General features: G+C 32.1%; 1 protein-coding gene across 3 annotated transcripts in view; it reads right to left on the reverse strand.

Moving 5' to 3' along the window:
• LOC129237120 (voltage-dependent calcium channel type A subunit alpha-1) overlaps window positions 1-22,468 on the reverse strand; it is a 241,212-nt gene that overhangs the window by 118,046 nt on the left and 100,698 nt on the right. For all 3 annotated transcript variants that reach the window (XM_054871587.1, XM_054871590.1, XM_054871589.1), the window contains 6 exons: window positions 21,973-22,308; window positions 18,592-19,155; window positions 8,778-8,921; window positions 8,327-8,528; window positions 2,888-3,052; window positions 170-280 (listed from right to left, as the gene is read on the reverse strand). In XM_054871587.1, coding sequence (XP_054727562.1) covers window positions 170-280; window positions 2,888-3,052; window positions 8,327-8,528; window positions 8,778-8,921; window positions 18,592-19,155; window positions 21,973-22,308 — 1,522 coding nt within the window. The remainder of the gene's footprint in view (window positions 1-169; window positions 281-2,887; window positions 3,053-8,326; window positions 8,529-8,777; window positions 8,922-18,591; window positions 19,156-21,972; window positions 22,309-22,468) is intronic.

Raw genomic sequence — 22,468 nt, forward strand, 5'->3', positions numbered from 1 at the left:
CATTGTAAATTTCAGCTGAACTTAATAGTATAGCAAATGCAAAGATGACGTAAAACTAAATGCACAACATTGCATTATATTATATATAAATATTTTTTTGCTTTTGCATCACACACACAAATATATCAACCATTATGCACGTATTTACGTAAGGAGCACTTCCACTTACCTTTACACCAAATCCAATAATTTTCAGTACTGTCTCAACGCTGAACATCCCTGTGAATCCCATGTTGATATATTTTAGTGATTTATCATACATTTCACCTTGGTTATGGTACTGTAAAATGTTTTATTAGTTTATTTATTGTTTAACAGAAGCAATATATGAGTATGTATGTGTATAAATTTGTTTAGAAATAAATTCATTTAAATCACAATTTCCATATAAAATATATGCACATGTATGTATGTATTCGAATGTATTTGTGTTAGAGTAAAGCAAAACATAAACTAATTACATAGGTCAGAATGAAAATTATATAAATATTTAGACGGTTAGTGGATATTGACACATAAATAAGTAGCTTTTTAATTATGTATGTAGCAGCACTTACATTATTTTAATTGTTTATTAAAATTGGTTAATTTACAACAAAGCAACTATAATTTTTTTATCTTGAATTATTAAAAATCGCAAGCCAATGAAAGTTGTTAACTCGATAATGACCGAACATCTTCTTTTACGGCTGAACTGAACTGAAATGAACCAAACATTTTCACTAGCCCAAACAATAAATAAGCGCCGCTTTTTAAAAATCCTGTATTTTTATTAGTAAAAAAGCAAAATAAGGTAGATAATCACATTAATTTCAGCTCGTAACATATAACTAGTTTTACCTGTGGATATATAGTGATTATTTAGTACTCATAGTTTAATAATTTTATATTGCAATGCAAAAACGGTACGCCAATGAACCAGCACTGAACCATTTCCCACTCAACATACTCGATGAAGAAACAGATTTTCAAGCTTTTTTTCAACAGAAAATTTGGGTTTGGATAACAGTAATCAATAATCCTAAAACTTCCTGGGTGCTGATATTAATTAAGATGAGTGGAATTCGTTATTTAATGAATTTTTTTTTTTTTCAATATTATTATTGCAAATCATAACGACATCACGCAAAACTCAAAAAATCTTTTGAATTTTTTTAAAGAAATAAAAATTTAAAAATGTTGTGCTTTTCTACGCCGAACTGAATTTCTGTGACCGAACATGGAGGCATTTATATATCGAAATGCTCAGAGTGAGGGGGGAAGTCGTTGCCCATCGGACCGTGCGAATATAACTCTATTAAACACTTTTATATTTCAATGAAAGTTGATACAGATGCGAATATTACTCTTCATCCTAGGTAGTATGGATGTAACCAACTATAACTCTCATTTTCTATGAGATTACTTGATAGAAAAAAACAGTGAGCGCATATTAAATTTAACTTAAATGTGCGCGTTATGTGCGTTATGTTAAGTTGGGTTTGAAGCAAATTTAGCCTTCATTATTTGATAATTACATAATTAGGACGAATTGCAATAGCTTAGTATAAATTATTTAGGTCTCAACTTAAAAATGTTCCCTTTTTTATTTCTTCCCCTCAAGTGAATGGATAATCTAAAGGGGTTTTAACGGAAATTTTTTCATTTATTTTTAAATGAAAATGAATATAGGATAAAATAGATTTTTTGAAAGGGGAAACATAGTTTTTCTCCTAACTGATTAAAAGAAGTTACGACGGCGGAAGCTCATGCAACTGTATAACCCGCAAATCCTGATCTTTGAGGTCTGCATGATGCTACCACCAAAAGAAACCTGACCATTGCTATCGCACTGACTGCAGTCAACTGGAATTTTATTGTGAACAGACTTTGAGCTTAAAAATATGATGCACAGAAATCGTTTGAACACATGAAGGCGAATGGTCGTTTCCAAAGTTGTTAGAAGAACATAAATTTAAAGATGATTGATTAGTATAAAAATAATATCGCAGGCGATGGAACGATGAGCTGTATGAGCTTTACGACGACATAGACAAAGTGCAGCGAGTAAAGATCCAGCGGCTACGTTGGCTGGGCTTTGAAAGTATTCGATGCGGTACCAGCTGGTGGTAGTAGAGGAAGAGGAAGGCCTCCTCTGCGTTGGAAAGATCAGGTGGAGAAGGACTTGGCTTCACTTGGTGTGTCCAATTGGCGCCGGTTAGCACGAGAAAAAAACGACTGGCGCGCTTTGTTGAACACGGGCAAAATCGCGTAAGCGGTTATCGCGCCAATTAAGAAGAAGAATTGCTTTTACCAAAATGTAGGTTTCCATAGATCATAAAAATACATCAATGCCATAGAGTAGCCGGCAGTAAAAATTACAATGCAAAAAGGGTTCATCTCAATTAGTTTAGCGAATTGAAAGATGTCGCAGTGATGATAGAATAAAAAAAAAACGGTAAAATACGATTATGAAAAAATATTCATTTAGAAACCACTTTTATTTTTACATGCAATTTTTTACACAATTCAATTTTCTGCGCCGTTTGTCCACATCGACGCATAGTAACACTTCATGTAAACTAAAAGATGGAAAATTGCTGTTTATTTTTTTTTTCTATAAATGTTGTTTTTTATTTTATCGAATGTTCTGCATTTTAACCTACACTAACTAGTTCGTTTGTTGTGTATGTATGTATTGTACATATATGAGTGTCATGTGAGTGAGGTCATGAATTTGAACTAACAATCTGTTTTAATGCTACCCATAGTCAAAAATTTAACGAAAACAAATTAATTCAAACAAACTAAATAAATAAAATATATTTAGTATTGGTTCGTATATGTTTGTACATCTTAATGCATGTATGCGTGTACGTTGTCGATCACGATATATTCACGCACTTACCTTCATCATAAGCAGTAATGTATTGAACACAATTAGCATCATTATAAAATATTCGAATGGCGTCGAAACTACAATGCGCCACACTTTGTACTTGAATGTGTTGCGATTTTTGGGCATGTACCGTTCGAGCGGACGCGCTCCTATCGTGAAATCTATGCAGGATTTCTGTAAGTACGTAAACAATTGCAATTAGCAAAAAATATATAATGTATCGATAGTTGGCGGCAAGGATGGAAAGCAAATAGGAATTTTTTATCATGCGCTGATATATATGGTATATATATATGTTTTTGCTTTTAAACTTTTGCTACAAATCAAACAGAACAGATAACAACAATATGATTTTTATGTTTACTAGGTACTTATATTTAAATGGGGATGTGTATACATATAGAAGTAAGTCATTTAAATTTATGAGTGAAGTATATTTACATATTTATATGTACTTATATATTTTAGTATGAATACTATTTTTTCTTAAATAATTCAATATTTTATACGCACTGGCATTTAGTTGACAGGGGAACTAAAAATATCTGCAGGTATCGTTTATGGAGTAAATTTTGTTTATTTATCCGGCGCAACAAATGTTCTTTTCATACTAATAAGATTCCACTAATAGAAAATTGTAAAGGACCTACCCTATTTTTCCATTTTAAACTGAATTTCTTTCAAAAATTATATATATTTTTTAATATTAATCCTAGTAATTGGAAATGTTTTTAATTACTCTGCTTATAAGTTCGCTAAATAGTGTTTAAATGCCGTTATTGTCGTTGTTTTTATTGTATTGAAAAGCTTTGTATGCAAATAATAATGAATCCAAAAATTTCTTGCTGCAGATATAATGTTCCCCTATGTTATTTGTACATACGTGTGATACTCAAACCTATTTTTTAATACAATAATATACATTTTCTTGAAAGAAATACTATATATTTCTTCAAATTGGTACAAAATAAAGTAAAACAAAATAGAAATACAAATGTCTAAGCACTGGATTGACCAGAATAAAATTACAGTTGAACAAACTCGTAAGAGTAAACTCAAAGCGAGTTATAGCGTCCGAAACGGCAGCACTTTTGTGGCTTTGAAAAACGAATGCTACTTAAGGCTTCAGATGCCTTTAAAATTTCGAAAAAAAAAATTTTTTTTTCATAAAATGTTCATATAATCAAAACTTTTTTAGAACGTAAATTTAAGTATTTCTTATATTATAGATCGTCAACCGTTACGACTCTATTTCTTTCGTTCGAGCGCTGGGAGAGGTAAAGTTACGTTGTATTCAAACTTTAGACGCGTTTTTCTCAAAACTATATTTTTCGATTTGGCGTACGTGATAAACCTAAAAGTTAATGACCGATCTCCCTGAAAATTTTCACACATCTTTTCTATGATATTACTTTCTATGTGAATTTACAAAGTTTAGAAAAATAATTTTTTCGAAGCTAAAATAGTAGGAAAATTCGCTCCAGAATTCATTTTTTTTTTTTAAGCATTTTATAGAAATCATGACAAATTACAAACAAAAAAAATTTGGTTTTTTGTATTCAGGTCAACGACGCCGATGCTACAATGCCCGCCGACTGAGAAGCCCCGCTGCGATCTTCTTGGAAGAATTGAGCGTACATCCGCCATTTTAAATGAATAAAATAAAAAAAAAGATTTATATTATTCTAATGTATAAATAAAGTGTATGCCAATTTTGAAAAAAATATATTTACTTCTTTATTTTAAATAAAAATCAGGGAAAATATGGCCGTTTACAGGTATCTGTCCCCTTAACGTCCATTTAGTTTAAGCCTGCAAATATATTACTTCTATCGAAACGTTCAAATACGTTTAAATTGAAGAAAAACATGTATGGTAATCATTCCAAAAAAACAGTATTGAAGTCGCTTGCGTGTAGGGGCAGTTGGACTCAAATAACGACTCTCGGGGAGCGAACGTTTATTAAGGTGATAAGCGACCCTCCGATAATAACGATAATAGTACTGAGTGACAGTAAAAGTTTTCCAGAAAAAATTTCATTTACACGACAAGCTATGCAAATATTTTTATACTAAATTTTTAACTTTCTGAGCAATTTTATTTTTTAAAGGATTTGAAAATTTCAAAGTACTAAATGTTTAAAAGAATTGTTTTAAGCACTCATACTTCCTCTATGGTACTAATACGGATATCAAACGAAAGAGAATATATCCAGCTTAAAAAAAATGGTTGCCAGAACTCCTCAAAGTATTTTGTAAGAAATATCAAGGCCATATTACAAATTGTCATATACAAATTCTATTCTGATCAACTGAGCGTATACAAAAAAGCTGAAGAAATAAAAAATATTAATTATGTTTCAACTTCAATAGTGTCATAATACAAAATATCATAGAATTTTCTATATGCACGTACAGTCAACAGGAAGAGAAAGTGTACACCACATGTTGATAAGTTTTGATTATTTATTTATTGTACTTACTACTTATTAAAATAGTACTTATTTTGTAATTCCAAATATTTAAAACATCCCATTTTATAGCTCATTAAATTTTGGTGTAGTAAAATGCGAGTTTCAAAAAATTAAAAAATCGCATTAATTTTTGAAAATTTTTTTCGGTCCCGGTTTTGTGCATTTTCTTCATTTAACGCTTACTAAATATTTTTTTATATGGAAGAAAACACCCAATACCAACAGCAGAAAAAATTGTCAAAAATGAACTCGATTTAAAAATCAACTCAACCTAAAACTTGCACTTTCAAATTCACCAAATTCAATGATCCATAAAACTTCTTTTTCTTAATTGGAGCGATAACCGCTTACGCGATTTTGGCCGAATTTAATAAAGTGCCCCAGTCGTTTCTTTCTCTTGCTAACCGAGCCCACCACGTAAAGCCAAGTTCTTCTGCACCTAATTTTTCCAAGGCACAGGAGGCCTTCCTCTTCCTTTGCTACCACCAGCTGGATGCTAACCGAATCGAATGCTTTCAAGGCCGGAGCGATTGTATCCATTCGGATGGAATGAACCAGCCAACGAAGCCGCCGGATCTACACATCCATACACATATATTCGCTGTGCTATATCTATGTATGTCGATTTATAAAACTGCATTCCTGGCATTTTTCTAAAAATTCTGAGTAAGGATGCGTATGGGAATAAGTTTCCGTCATTTCTGAGCCAAAGTTACGAATTATTTAAACAAATAATACTTGATATTATGTGAAGTATGTGCCATTGCAAGCTACAACTTTACTCCAACTTTCAGGCAGCATACGGTTCCTCTGTCGAAAAATTCGAGACTTGATCCATTCATTGAGCCAGTTTGTGATGCTCTCGTACGAAGTGAACCGCTCTTCAATAAGGGTAATCCGACCTGACGTTGTCATATAGCACAATCAGTTTTTCATGTCTATCGTCCCATTCCGGCCGTTTTTTTTTGAGAGCTCGATTCAAACACATTACCTGCAGTTGGTAACGATCGCCAGTGATGACGATCTTCTGTTCCCACCAGATGCACAGCATTATTTTTGAAGCATGAACATTTTTTTCGCTGTCGATGGACCTGGTACACCTGGCACCTCCAACTTTTTCGACGCTTAGGTTTATCATAATAACTAGATACTTTTTTCATCGCCAGTGATGATACGATGCAGAAATACTTTTCTTTTCTGCCATTCAAGAAGCATGACTTCCCGCAAAGATCAAAAGGATCTTTAAGCTTCAAACGAATCTCAACTACTGCGATCGAGACCTCACATATACACCTTCAAATCACCAGTATATTATTAGACCGAACACAAAAATAGTATCAGCAGTGACACCTTTTTTACGAGGGCGAAAAGTTATTCCCATACCCAATAGTTTAAAGTTGTGTGCACAATTTGCTGAATTTTTGCAAATTTTATACTAAGTTCGAAACTTTGCTTTATATGGTTCTTGTTGTATTATGAAAAAAAAAGTAATAAATAGTCAAAACTTATCAAAATGTGATGCTCACAATCTCTAGATGCTGACAGTTAGTATACAGAAATTATAGCATGCTTTTATTTTATGATGTGTAAAAAATTCATAGCGATATCTATAAACATATCCCAAGACATATGTATATGAAAATATGTCTTTAATTTTTTCTTAGGGAGGTGAAGGTAGGTCGAAGTTAGAAAGTAGGGAGGTATAGCAAATTCATGATTTTGAAACTTTTTTTGTTAAATTTTTTTGGATTATGACACTCTTGCATTAAATGAGTGACATGTTTGTAAATAAATATAATATGTATGCTCATTATGTTTCACTATATATAAATTATGTGTGTATGTATGTATACAAACCATATAAGAGTGCTTGCAAAAGCTTTTAAATCGAATTGTTTTAAAAGCGTAGCAGTACTCGCATTGAAATCGTTAATTTCCGGTAAATGTACAACATTTATATATTTTCATTAGGAAAACTCGTTGAAGGATCATAAACTACAGCATAAAATATCGAAAGCTGTTGACTAAGTACTATACATACGAGTATATAGTGTTTTAAGGCGCACTTTGGTAACTAGAGAAACTGTTGCGCAGTTATGTGCATATGTATGTACTATAAGTAAATGTCTTTGAACCGAAAACATTTATGAAAACGCCTAAAAGTAGCTTCAAATAAAAAACATGCTTGAACTCGAGCGAACTCTTCTGTTATGCTAAGTTGAAAAACTGCTTAAGCTAAGCTACTTTTAGGGTGAACTTGTCGAGTTTCTTATATTCCTAAATATAAATATTTTCTAAGTTAGTGATTTAGGCTGGACAATTCGGTGGAACTGAAAACATCTGGACTAGTAACATAGATGTATGTATGTAATTAAGCTTTTGTGTTGATTTGGTTAGTCTATAAAGCCAGAACTCTGCACCAAACACACCCAATGCTGTGGCTACCAACGCTTCATTCAGCTTCCAGATTTGTTAACTGCAGGAAGCGTTGCAAGCCAAAAGGCGTAGCACGCGTGGTGTAAGAGTTATAGCTTAGGTGTGTAAATGTACGAGTATATGCATGTGTACTAGCGCTTAATTGGGTTGGCATTGTGTACAGTGTTGTTCGGCTATGCTATTCTTGTAGTCTATACTAATAATTTGGTATGTAATCTTTAGCTTAAAAGCATTGGGAAATAAAATGAAACTTTAACATTAAACAAACATGGACTGTTAATAGTTCATAAAGACATTAAGCAGTCAGGTATGCAAAACGTAATTGGAACTTTGTGAAAATTTGTAGAAAGCGGTATTTGATTAGTTCTTTTTTTCAGTCGGTTTTCTGTGTATACATTACATACAAGAAAAAAAATTAATGGTTTATTCACAACAACATTGACACTACTTTCTAGGAAGAGTTTAGCATTTGTAGGCATACTGCTTTACACACACACATATGCAATTTATTTGGCTATAAAAATATTTGTATGGCTCACCTGGTTCTTATCAATTTCACCATCTTGCAATTCAGCCTCGCCTTGCTCTTGAAATGTTATGATAATCAAGGCCACGAATATATTCACGAAGAAGAATGGAAATACAATGAAATACACAATATAAAATATGGACATTTCGATCCGGAAATTTTGTATAGGACCCCTATCTTCATACGTGGCAGCCATGGAGTGTTGTAGAACTCTATCAAATTTTGAATATTCAATATGTCAATCAATTTATTACAATTTTTACAAAGTAGTTATGTAAATATATGTATATGTGCATGTAATAGTAATTGAAAACGAATTCAACTGAAATGTCTTATATACTATGAGACAGCAACTATGTATGTATATTTGTATGATATATTAGTTAAATGTGTATATGTTTGTATATAAATAAATTTCTATAATGATACTTTGATATACATATACATATATATTTGCTTACAGTGGCCATCCTTCGCCTGTTTGCACCGCGAAAAGCGTCAGCATTGCCGCCGCTACGTTGTCGTAGTGGAAACTACGCGGCCGCCAGATGCGCGCCTCCTGCTTTGGAAGTAATTCATCCTCCTCATATTTAAAATATGAGCCCCTTGATTGATTTTTATTTATTGGAATTGGTGATTGGGTGAAAAAATTTGTATTTTGTTTTGCGTATTCTAAAATTTTTCTTCAATGAAACAAACACAAGTAGGAAAACTAACAAACAAATAAAGATTCAAAGAAAGATAACACAAAATTCTACAAACAATTCATATTACAATAAAAAATTGAGAAATACAATAAAGATAATACTGATAGCGATAGTGATAGCGGTAGTGAGAGCGATAGTGAAAGTGAGAACGAAATTGATAGTGGTGGAAGTGAGGAAGTGAAGTCATGTACGTATTTGTTTGTATGGACGTTGGTACAAAGCTGTGCTGCTTGGTGAAAGCTCATTTTTCACACCGATAAGCAATAGCGTAGTAGCGGATAGCACAGTTATAGCAAGTGATTGAGTGGAAAGTGATTCGTGGAAATGCTCTCTAATAGGATTAAGTACTCTGTAAAACAGTTATTGCACGGTATGTATGTGTATGTGTAATTAAGATTTTTCCTTTACATATCATTCTTTGCAATACTAATATGCAAGATGTCTGATCGACTCGTTACGATCATACCGTTGATAAAAAAAAATATATTAAATTCATTTAGGCGTAAAAAAATAGTAAATGTTACAAAATTGATACTAGCAACATAGGAAAAGTAGAAAATACTTAGAATGTATATATCAAAAGCTACCGGAATCAAAACTACCTAAATAAATGAAAAAGAGAGAGACTACGAGGAAATATTACTGAAACTAATGACCTGAAATATTTTCACTTTCCCTTCACGAAAACTCATAAGAAAGCTCACTATGGAAGCTCAACTCATCAGCGACCTATGCCTAGGTATGAATAGAGCAGACATATTAAAAAAAATATTTTAAAATTACTCTTTCAAATCATAATTATATGGAAATTATGTGAGCCATTAGGAAGCCTTCTGCTATGAAAACCTAAATGTTTCTTATCTTTTAAAGAGCTTTGCAAGCTATCTGAATGAAACAGCGTGTTAAAGAAAAAGGCAGGCTACACAGTGGTATTACTAAAAGTAGTGAACTGATAGATTTTTTCTTTCACTTAATGAAAGTTTTTATAAAAACTCGATATGCGAAATAAAAGCAACTCGATATGCTAGTGATTTATAAAAGCTCATATAAGCTTTTTATTTTCACTCACGCTCCCGGTGGTCTAGATTTTTCAAAAAATTTACTTTTTTTTATATTTCGAAAGTATATGATTTTAACAATATACTGTACAATTTTTGGAAGGATATTCGCAGTATATTTCGATTCTACAGCCGTTTTAGCAGATAGAGTCAGATTCGTCACGCGGCAGCGTCAATGGAAAATATCCGCTCTCAATTATCTCAAAACCACTTTTTTCGGTCTGGTGTTGTCAAAAAAAAAAAAAACTACTCAACCGAATCGCCTGAAATTTTAATATGTTGTTCACAGCATCAATGGCTACCGCCCGTACTAGAATTATATTATTATTCCAATTATTTCGTATTTTTTTATTAAAATACTAAAAATCCGATTTTAAGAGTGTCAAATTCAAAACCACGCCATTTGGTCAATTTTGTTTTTTTTATTCTAGTAGCGGCGCATAGCTACAGTCATACTGATTAATAATTTTTTTGGCTTTTTTGTTTCAGATAAATAGAACATCCAAAGTGGACAACACCGTCCTATTTTTCGGGAGGATCAACTTCAGCACCATTTTTAAAATTATTAAATTTAAGAAAAGCTTTTTTTCATTTTTCTGTGTAAAAGAAGTTAAATAAAAACCCTAAAAAATTTAAATATCGTTCAAAAAAAAAAGATCCTGAAAATACTTGATATAATTTTCGAGCACTAGACCACCGGAACCCCCTAAAACAAAAACTTTGTAAAAGTTATTGGAATCTTTACAAGACCTCTGCTTTAAAGCTCTACAGTATTTTTCTATCTTTTTCAAGATGTACATAATAGATGCCTTTTATCTCTTATAATTGTTATAGAAGTAAATAGTTTGCAAAAGTGTTCTTGGCAGGGAAACTGATATAGGTTTAATGACGAAATGTGAAAGCTCAACATTAAGAACTCCGCTCAGAATCTGTATATTACAATCAAAAATTTTTTATTATAATTAAAAGTGTGAAAACTCATTTCAGATTTCAGCTAAACAGCTTGAGGATTTGAAAGTCTGTAGCTACTTAAAAAGTTTAAGCTTTTGTTTTGCTTAATTATTGCAAGGAGCTTCTGCGCATAAAGTTTTGCAAAAGTCAAAGGCAAATATTTGAGCTTTCCCTCGGCCTACTTAAAAAAAGTTGGCGAAAGCAACTTCAACTTTTAGTTCAAGACAAAACTCCCTATTGCCGCTTGACTATGCTATCTATTGGGGCGCTCTAATTAAGAAAAAGCTTAAATATACAGGGTTACTGGGAATATCGTCTTAGATATTTAAGGACATAAATGTTATCATATTTAAAGATCTAAATAACAATAATTTCTGATTAAATTATATACAACTTACTTGATGTCTAAAACCGTTTACCGTTTTCGAGATATTCGATTCTAAAAATTATAATATTAAAAAGAAATATTTTTTTCCACATCTACGCTCACTTTTTTAAATGTTAGGTCAAGGGTCCGATTTTTTTCTGTTTTTCTTACATCATTAATAATATTTAAACCATAGTTTTTCACTAGTGTTTTTCTACTTCATATCATTAAAAAGTAGTTTTCATAGAAACTATCCTGCAAATTATTTTTCGAGATTTCGACTTTTGAGCTATCCAAAAAAGTATAATACTTATATTAAAGAAGTAACTCGAAGTCGAATAGCGGATTCCACTAGTGAAGGGTAAAATTTCGTAAGAGAAAAAAATTTAAAAAATACAGGACTAAAACAGAAAACTTAACAATTTAAACTTTTATATTTATTCTAATTCGTACCCAACATGAGCCCGTATCCCCAGTACAAACTTTCATTTTTTTCCTTATATTTTTTAAAATAATCATTTCCATGTCTTTTTTCGGCTGTTTAAATTATGCTAGTTATTAAAGCTCTCGACTTTGTTGGCACATTTTCGAACAGCCCAAGCGAATGAGCAACGAATACGTGCACACCTGATCGAGCATGAGTTCGAATTTGTCAAGCTTTTTCCAATACTTTTGATTATTTTGTCTTTTTTGTCAGCACTTTTTTAAGTTTTACAAATTATTTTTGCACAATGCTAACGTTGTTGGACAACTTGAAGAAATTTTGAATTTTTGTTTAGCTCGAAAATTTTGAACAAACCTTTCAGCATTGAGCGAGTATCGATGCATTGCTCGATACTGGAGTATCTGGCGCTCTGCTAGGTACTAAATAGGTAGTATTTGGAATCGATGTTTTGTTATGGTGAACTACCTGCTGAGTCTATTCAATTACACTAATCTTAGAAATACCTAAATATAATAATAATACCCTTAAGTATCTTGGACGATTTTCCCGACAACTCTGTACTGAGAACTTTCCCTTAGAAGCCCTAACTCATTGAAAAGTCTTCAAAACTGAGAAATAGTTTAAGTATAGAATTTGGAAAGAAAGTTTTGGTCTAAAGAACATTATTGGAGTCTAATATCTAAAGTGGTATGTAGAATTCTTTGTCGAATAAACTAATTTTCGGTGCACACTCTCATTTACTTATTAAAGGACTCTGCATTTCTAACAATCAAAAATAAAGGTGAGTGAGTATTTACAAAATTTCACACAACAGCGCTTTCTGTCTCTCTATCTACCTACCTATCTATCTAAGTACAAACAAGTTATAAAAAAATAATAACAATAAAAAGCTATTAATTTTTACAAATACTTGGAAATTATTTACAATTTAGACTTGTTAATGCAATTTTCCTTTTTTACATAAACTGATTTTTTTTTGGCATGTGTAGAGCTTCTTTTTTTTGAAAGTTAGTGAGAAAAGTATATTTTTTTATAAAAAGCTTCAATACTTCAAAGCGTTTGATCGTCACGCTTATCAAGCTTTTTATACTGTTGTGGAGGAGCTACTAAATGTATGTTACACATACGCACACAAACACAAAAATATACTTTTCTCCTGCCAGTTCATTGCACACGAAGGCAAACAGTTAAAACAGCAAGATACGAAAATCCTTTGTGTTTTACATTTGAGTGAGTGTGTGTAAGATTAACAACAACAACAATAACACAAAAGAAAGGATAAAATTGAGAAGAAGAATATGTATATGCGTGGGTACATTTCGAGGTACACACAAATCTTGAAGTCTCAAAGAAATCTAATTTTAGGTAGATAAAAATATGTATGCCAATTAAAAATGCATACGTATATCTATGTATATACATATAAGTACATATGTAAGAGTAAACGAGTAAATTTTAGATGTGCTAGGATCGGCTGTAATCTAAACTTTGATTTTCATATTTGAACTTTGAAATTGTATTGAACTGAACTGAACTGAACTGGCTACTGCGCGGGTCTACGACAACTAAGAAGCTTTAGGTACGCGTGTCTCATTTTCTTTTCCAACTTCAAGTTGTACGTTTATCAAGACTTTATCTCATTTTATTTATATATTGATTTATTTGCATGGCTTTCAACTAAGCTCTCCAACCAAAAAATTGCCTATAGAATTTAATTGGAAAAGTTCAGTGTAAAACGCGCTGATTTTATTCACTTTGCAAATATGTGTTAAGTTTTGTTGTAGGTAAATGTATGCGTGTTCGTGCGTATGTTCGTATTTTATGTGGCTGTGGGCTTTTTTGTTTTTGTTAAGCGCGTGCTACAAAAATAACAATATTAAAGCTTATTAAGAAATCTTCTGGCAGTAATATGGACTCTTTGGTTAAAAGTTGAGTTACCCAATTCAATAAGCAATTTTTTTTGTTTAACTTTTTTTTGTTTTTTTAATATGATCTTCACACTTTTCTCTGCTTCTTCTTCTGCTTGTACTGCGATTTGTAAACGTTTTTTGTTTTTGTTTTTGTAATTTCGTAACAAAATGTAAAAAATACGAGTACTGTAAGTTACACGTTCGTATATAAGTAAAAATGTATGCACTTAGTATGTAGTAAATATTAATGTATGACGCAATCTTCGCTTTTGGTTTAAATTTTGCTTGATTTGAATAACGGGTTGACTATCGATAGCCTGTATGGTGGTGGTACAGTATACGAATATACGAGTAGATAATTCTTTATTGAAAATCCTCGTTTTTGGGGCGCCTTACTTGTGTTCTTTTTTTCAACAAACTCCTTTCGCATTTAGTTTGTGGTGTTTCTTATTTCTGGATTTATATTTTTTTTTTTTTTCTTGATTTTGTAAGCACTTGTTTGCTTCTATGATTTGCTACGAACACTTTGCAGGCGTAGAATCAAAAAAGAAAACAAGGCGGGAAACTTTAAAATGCTACTCTTACATTCTGTTTAATCTGTGCACGCTTTTATTCGAAAAAAAAGATATATATAAAAAATGTATTAAAAGTTGTCATAAAAGTACTAATAGTGTGGTTTAAATAGTATCCAGGAAAAACCTAAAAAAGAGTCAAATACAATTTCCTTTTGCAAATGTAAAATTCCGTTGGATTCGCTCTTTTTCCGTGTCTTTCATGTTCTCATTTCTTGTTCCACATAATTTTTGGGAAATTTTCATTAATATTGCACGTTTTTTGCGTTTGCAACAAAATTTGCGTATCCTTTGTACAGTGTTGCATGGCTAATGCGTATGTGCCTTGTTAATGATTATTTGATTTCGGAATGCCTAATAGCTTGAATGAAAATACATCCTCTTACCTATTCTTATTAAATTTTCGCTTTGCTGCTATTAATAATTCCGAAGTGTATTCGGTTCCTAAAGATATTCGTATATATATTTCATATATATGTGTATAATTTATGTTGGGGTCCTCATATACGCCTACTTAACTGAGTAAGTGTTTTTGTCGGAAGTTTTATAAACGGCCTCTTTCTTCTTGTAATAAAGTGTTGATAATTACGTACCTCGCTTTTTGGTTTGGAATATATGCATGTACTAGTAGATATGGATAGTAAGGAAAAATGTTGAAATCTTGTCAAGAGGGTCCAAAAAGCTTTTAACAGGGGAAAGTGTTATGGAACTTACAAGAAATATTGCATTGATTCAATCCAAATGTAACCCTCATTTGACTGTCACCAAACAGTAGAATTCTTGCGGAATTCTTCATATAACTGGAGGACCTTATAGACTTACACCACCTTTTTCAGTACTGGAGAAAATTTAGTTTTGTGCTGTGAGAAAGCTACTCAATATGCAAGGAAACAAACGATTATTATGGTAGAAACGTCATCTACTTTTGTAAAGTGTCTTTCAAAAGTGACGCCTAGGTATCAGTAGTGAGTAATTCCTAGATCGTAGCTCTTTTATCCTTAATTTTTATCCATTTTTATCCATTTTTGATATTTGTCAAGTAGGGCAAGATGTAAGAAATCACGCGTTAAAATTATTGAAACATATTACGAAAATCGTCGACCTTTAAGAATAACCCATCGCGAACTTCTTAATTTTTTTGCTGGAAAAATAACCAGCCGGATGGATCGACAATTCAAAGGTTGGTGAAAAAATTTCAAGAAACTGGCTCTGTCGAGGATAGAAAAAGGACTGGGAGATAAAAACATGGACTTTCTGTTAAAAATGTTGCTCCTGTAGTGCAAAGTGTTGCATTCTTCTTATAACATAGATATTTCGACGTTCTCAACAATTAGACATCCATGAATTGACTCGCTCAGGTACACGACAGTAGTCCCATTCGCAAGAGCGATGATGCGATGGCTGCTCTGCATAAATGTGGAATCGAAGCGTTCAACCATTCTTCTTATAACCCATATTTAGACCAGACATATTACTTTTTACTTCCAAAAACCGAGCTTCAAGGATAACAATTTTCTAATGCTGGAATATTTTGGTGGTATCAGATATCAAATAGCCTTTGAAGTAGTAGACCTCCGTACCTACGAGTACAACGAGTTCCAACTTAGCTGTTCATCCTTGCAGGATGAATTTCGTAAAGACCATCCAAAAACGGTTGCTTTGCCAGTAATAATTGATGCTGTGCGGCAATTGATAGCGTAAGATCATCATGTCACATATTGTGAGAATGCTCAAGAGGCATCCTTGGGTATTAGTGAGGCCTAGTACATTCAAACAAGAAGATTTATTCTCGTTGGATAATGCATAATTTGATAATTGTCCAAAGGACAAACGTGTGAGAATCAAACAAACAGCAAAGGGATGGCATGTTTTTTTCGGAAAACCTAGTCATGTCTCACTTGTGCTGTTAAGGAAAACCAGCCGCCAATCAGACCGCACCAAGACAATGTGAGCTATCCAGTATCAGCTCGCACAAGCGAGTTTTTTAGCATTTAAAAGATCGAATTAATAGGTCATCCACCTTACAGCAATGATTTGGCACCTAGTCATTTCTGTTTGTTTCCCAATATTAAAAATAAAATGCGAGCTCAACGTTTTTCAACGCCTGAAGAAACTGCTTAAAGCTTTAAACAGCTCATTTTGGAGGTGTTCCCATTCAGGGTTTGTAGAAACCCTGGGATTTGGTGTAAAATGTAAGCAATTTGCTTTTAAAACGAACATTCAGTGAACAAAAACATTTATATGCGATTTTATAGTACAAAAACTACGAAAAACATTTAAAAGACCATGTAATTGAGCTTAAGTAAGTAAAATTAAGAACGTTCACTCGCATTCTCACCTTCCTTCTCGAACGCGATGCCATAGCGAGAAGAAGGAGTAGACATCACGGCCTGGTCCGTTTAGAGTAAAAATACATACATTCAGTCCAATCCAGCTGCGTCTTAGGATTGCTTAAAGAACTTGGTTTGGATGAGTTATTGTCATGAGTAGAAGGCACAAAAGACCTTTAGGTCGAAGTGCAAACCTCCAATTAATCTATTCTATTTTAAGTAAAAAGTTGGTCGGTTTCGGGGAAACGCAGAAGTAGATTTGATCCATTAGTAGAAAATTATGTTTATTTAAGTAACCAGGGCGCTGGTGTTTACTCAAATTAAACAATTTGTGACAAATGCTTATGATTGAATGGATCAACAAAAATATGTGCTTAAAAAATTGTGGCAGCTCAAAAGCTTTCATGTACGAATACGGTCGTGTGCAATTCCTTCCCGCAGGTAACTTATTTCTGTGAATTAAATTTGACTTAGTTGCGCTTATACACGCTTTGATTTCACTGTTTTTTAAGGGGCAACTTTTGCTGCTTCAACTCGTTACTTGTGACGCTCGTACTCTGTCAACATCCTTTGTGCTCCCGTTCTTTTCAATGTTGTTGTTGACTGTAGACTAAAACCTAACAATTAAAAGATGTGTGAGTACACAAATTAGTTAGTTATTCCAGTTTTATGAGGTCCAAACATACTCGCTAGAGGCAAATCTTACTCGATAACTTTGTTGCTGCCTTCACATGCAAATTTTTCGTCAAGCGAGCAGTGCCTAAACATGGTGAATCGATCTATCAAAATGTCCTTACTCAGCAACCGGTTCCAGAATTGTACTAGATTTATTGGTTTGGTCCACAATTATTATTTGAATTGAATCAATGCAATATTAAATATTCAAAAATTCATTTATAATCATTTTCAAATTGGGGTATGAAGATTGAATCATTCGTTGGTGAGTACTAGATATTTAAAATAAACTAAATGCTTTGCAATTACAACGTTAAAGAACTTTTGAAAACTATTGAAACTCACTAAATTAATTTCAATGAATAGGAACAATATTGAATACATAAATTCGGTAAAGGTATTAGCAACTTAGTAAAAGTGGAATGCAGTTTTTGAAAACTAAATTCAATAAGTCGATGGGTAACACGTAACATCTTAGAGCTATATATTATACGAGTATAGATATATTTAGTACATAATATGAACTGTTCGTTTCCAAAAACACAACTATTGACAATATTTGACAACATTTCAACGGACTAGATACGTTTAGCTTGTAGTTATGAAAATGAAAAAAAGTGAAAACTACAAATTCGATTCGTAGAGAGAAAAAGAGAGGATGAATAGAAAAAGCTTGAAACTAAATACATATTTCTATTGTAGGTACGTATATACATATATATCTATGAAAGTATACATGTACGGAAGAATATATCATTAAAAGGGGCATATTGAACATTTGTACGAGTATATTTGTGTGGTTAGGTAGTTTTGTATTTATTCATGTAGGTGTATGGGTGATTGTTTACTTACTACAAAACATACAATTCTTCTAAAAATGGGTTTTCTTATTTGGTTTTTTTAGTTTTGTCTGATTTTGGTTTAGATATGCGGAAACATTAAGAACATTACGCACATCACAAACTGAATCTACGAGAGTGTAACAACAAATACAAAGGGGGACAAAGTTATAAACTAATAAACAAAAAATTTATAGAAAAAATTAATTTACTAATAGTCACACACACACATACATAAATGAAGCATGTGTGTAAATAAAGACAAATTAAAATATTTTTATAAGTAAAAAAAAAAAGATTTTTACATTTAATTTTTTTTTTTTTGTTTTTTTGCACTTCAACAACAACCAAACAAATAAAAAATACTATAAAATAAAAGAAAAACAAATTTAAAATATAATTTTCAGTTTGTTTTACTTACTGGCACTCTTCGGAAGTATGTTTACTTTCGTCCGTACAATGAAAAAATTTCCCATTGAACAATTGTACACCAATTACGGAAAATATAAATTGAAATAATATGTACACGATTAGAATGTTAACAACATTTTTCAATGAATTCACTACGCAATCGAAGACGGCTTTCAATTTTGGTACACGTTTGATGGTTTTCAATGGTCGCAGGACGCGTAGGACGCGCAACGATTTGATAGTTGATAAATTTTGTCCAGCGCTGCTACCGCTCATATCGAAACCGAAACTAACAGCAGCGCACACAACGACCACAGCATCCATAATATTCCAGAATTCTCTTAAATAGCTGCCTGGATGTAATATTACGCCTAAATCTACAATTTTTAGTAACATTTCTATTGTGAATACGCCGGTAAATGCATAATCGAAATAATTTAAGATTTTATTTCGTGGCGAATGCTCACGAACAGGATCTTCGGCTGCTAACGCTATCGATGACAATGAGATGACGATCATTATGAAAAAATCAAAATATCGCAAATTAACAACCCAATGAGCGCCACGGCGTATACTGATTGGCGTAATTTCCAAAGGAAACGATGTGCATACAAACATATATATATATTTTCATGCCATTTTCCAGTTGCGCAATTTCGTTTTAGGTTTTTCAATCAATTTTGTTTTTGGTTTTTTTGCAATTTAGTTGTGGGTTGAATTTGGAATTTTTGCGATTTTTGCGATTTTTTTGTGATGTATTTGTTTATTTGTTGGGCAACGGTACATTTGTTGTTCATTCGTTTTGGTCAGTTGTTCAATTTAATAGTTTTGTTTTGCATAATTTTGTTGAATCCATATTTTCAAGATTTAGTTGAGAATTTTGTGCAATTTTCCAAATTGGCAGTTACAATTTTTTTTGTTTTTTGAGATTTTTTTTATTTCAATTTTATTTGCGGTGCGTTGCGTTAGCGCAGTGCAGTGAGGTTTATTGTTGTTTTGGATGGTGGGATTAATTTAGCGATTTGTTGGAGATGTATTGTTGTTGAGGTTGAGGTTGTTTGATGTACATATGGATGATTAGTTGGTGGTTGATGTGATGTAAGCGGATGCGTTCGATAATGTCGAAAAAATGTAAAAAAAAAATCAAAAAACATCGCATAATTCAACGAAATGATAAAAGGAAAAATATAAGAGAAAAAATTTATGAATCAATATTTTTTTGACAATTATTGTGGTGAAAGGATAAATTGAGAAATATATACATGGAAATAGACGAGAGAATTAAATGCCTAGTAGTTTTAAATATTCTAAATATAAGTGTTTAACTTATCGATACATACTTGTATATATGTAACTGCAGTCACAAGCAATAACCACTTGGATCCATTGAAGCAATTAATCCATTTTTATATTTAGGTGAAAACTCTACCACCTTAACAACATTTTTTATATTAATTTAAGATTTAAGCTTTTATTTAACAATAGTAGAAATATATGAAAACTTTGGGTTGCGTTTAGTACACAGCCATGTATTTTAAGTGCCCTTTCTCAAAACCATGATTTTCGAGTAAGCCGATAACTGCTTGTGACCACATTTATTTATGAAATATAATATGATAACTGAATTAAATTAACCAAATAGAATTTGCAATTAAAACAATTAATATTTGGTAATATATAATACACGGCATTAAATAACTATAGCACAAAAACTTACTGACAGTTTTCTACAATTTTTTTTCTTATATAAGTTTAGTATATTTGATCAAAATATAATTTATTCTTCTACAAAAACCATATAAATCAAAGTTTTAAACATTGTGAAAATTAAAAAAAAAAGTTCTTAACCAAATTTCACACTTTTTAACCAGAATTGTACAATAATTTCGAGTATGCAATTTTATAGCCCATTGAGTTTTGAAATGATGAAGTGCAAATTTTAAGTGCAAATTTCGCTCAAAAATCGCTTGATTTTTGGTTTATTTTTTGCAGGTGGTCTTTTCCATTTTCTCCATATAACGACACTTTTTTACATGCATGGAAAAAACACCCAATACCGTCAGTGGAAAAATTGTCAAAAACCAACGGGATTTGTGCCATGAAATTTAATGGGTTTGAAACTGCTTGCCTTAAATTTTTCTAAGGGCTCCGATTAAAAAGTGTGAAATTGCGATGAACACTTGTTTAGTTTCTCTTTTTAATCTGCTCAAAATTTTAAACTGGGATTTATTTGATTTTTGTAAAAGAATTAACTAGATTTTCATAAAAAATTTTTAAATTTCAATACGAAACCATTAAACTGCTAAAACTTGGATATAAATCCTTGTGCTATGGCTATTTAACGTAGTAAGCAAATATGAGTATCATATAGCAGTGGACAAACTCACATATTTTCACTTTAGTATATTAAAATTATTTTATTCAGGAAGAACATTTTTTAATTTTCTTGCCAAAATTAGTGATCTCGCGGCGAAACTTTCCTGCTGTTTGACTAATTCCGATGTCACTTGGAAAAGGACGTTAGATAGGGACATCTTAGGAAAAGGTACATTTTATAATGCCTTATTATGTTCACATTATTGTTTCTCAACTTTTTGGGGTGAGGTAAAGTATACAGCTGAGTTTATATTGATTTTCTTCAATTTGTTTCTTTGCCATTTCTTTGATTTAGAATCTAAACAATTTATTTCAATTTACTTCCACTCCAGCAACATTTGTTTCCCCCACAAAATGTGAAGAACATTGGTGCATGTGAATATTGTGGTTATATCAATTATAGTAAAAAAAATATTAATAAGAACAACGAAAGGCCTTGAAAGACCTTTGGACCAAGATTCCCCTCCGCAGTTATTGGCGGAAAAAGAGGATCATTTGGCCTTCTGAGGCCATTTTACATATAACTCTGGTGGAGTGGTGTTAGATCTCGAACATTATTTTTGGAGGTCAGTGTTATGAACAGCAAATCCGTTTTGTCCAAATGCTATACATGAATATATTTATATATAACTAACAGACATTAAAATATAATATTCATCCAAAACCCATAGGTTATTAATACTTATTCGCTTATACAAAATTATTCGGAAGTTAAACAATAAGTAGAAAAAATACTTAATAAAACTTAATAAGGCTTGTCTAAATATAAAATATAAGTGTAATATATAGTATTAAATTTATAAATATATAAAGTTGCTAAATGTAAATCTTGGTTTCAGAAAATCTACTTTTGACACCTATACATCATACCTCCGCGTTCATATTAAATATTTTTTACGTATAAATATATAGACCCATTCAAAGTTCCTTTCACATATAAACACATACACACACACCCACTTACATTCAATTACACACGCACACTCACAAACATTTAACATAAACTTGTATTTACGGGTTCGTCGGTGATAGTATAAACATGGATGAGTATGGTAACATTGGTTTTGGACCCTCCGTCACTTCTTCCTCTTCCTTCTTTTCCTCTTCTTTCTTTTTACTTTTCGCCTTATTCGGCACCGATACACCATCACCATTCTCCACGTGAACACCATCAGCTTGAAGTGCTTCCATTTCCTTTTCAAGCTCCTGCAACTGCTTCTCCTTATCTTCCTCGACTTGCTCCTCTTCGGCAGCTGTCAATTCTTGGGCATTCGCTAAATTATCGACAGCGATAGCCAAGAATACGTTTAACAGTGTGTAATTACCGAAGAGTACCAAAACGATAAAGTATCTGCAGCGATTCAGAAAGAATATATAACATAGAAAATGTTAAGTGATTTAAACAAATTCCATAAATTTGTACAAATATTCAGCAAACGTGGAGTGCAGTAATGTACAAGTACAAGTACATGTACATACATGATGTATGCGGATATAAGGGTAACTGTGTT

This window comes from Anastrepha obliqua, chromosome 2 (genome assembly GCF_027943255.1).
Source record: "Anastrepha obliqua isolate idAnaObli1 chromosome 2, idAnaObli1_1.0, whole genome shotgun sequence".
Classification (NCBI taxonomy): domain Eukaryota; kingdom Metazoa; phylum Arthropoda; class Insecta; order Diptera; family Tephritidae; genus Anastrepha; species Anastrepha obliqua.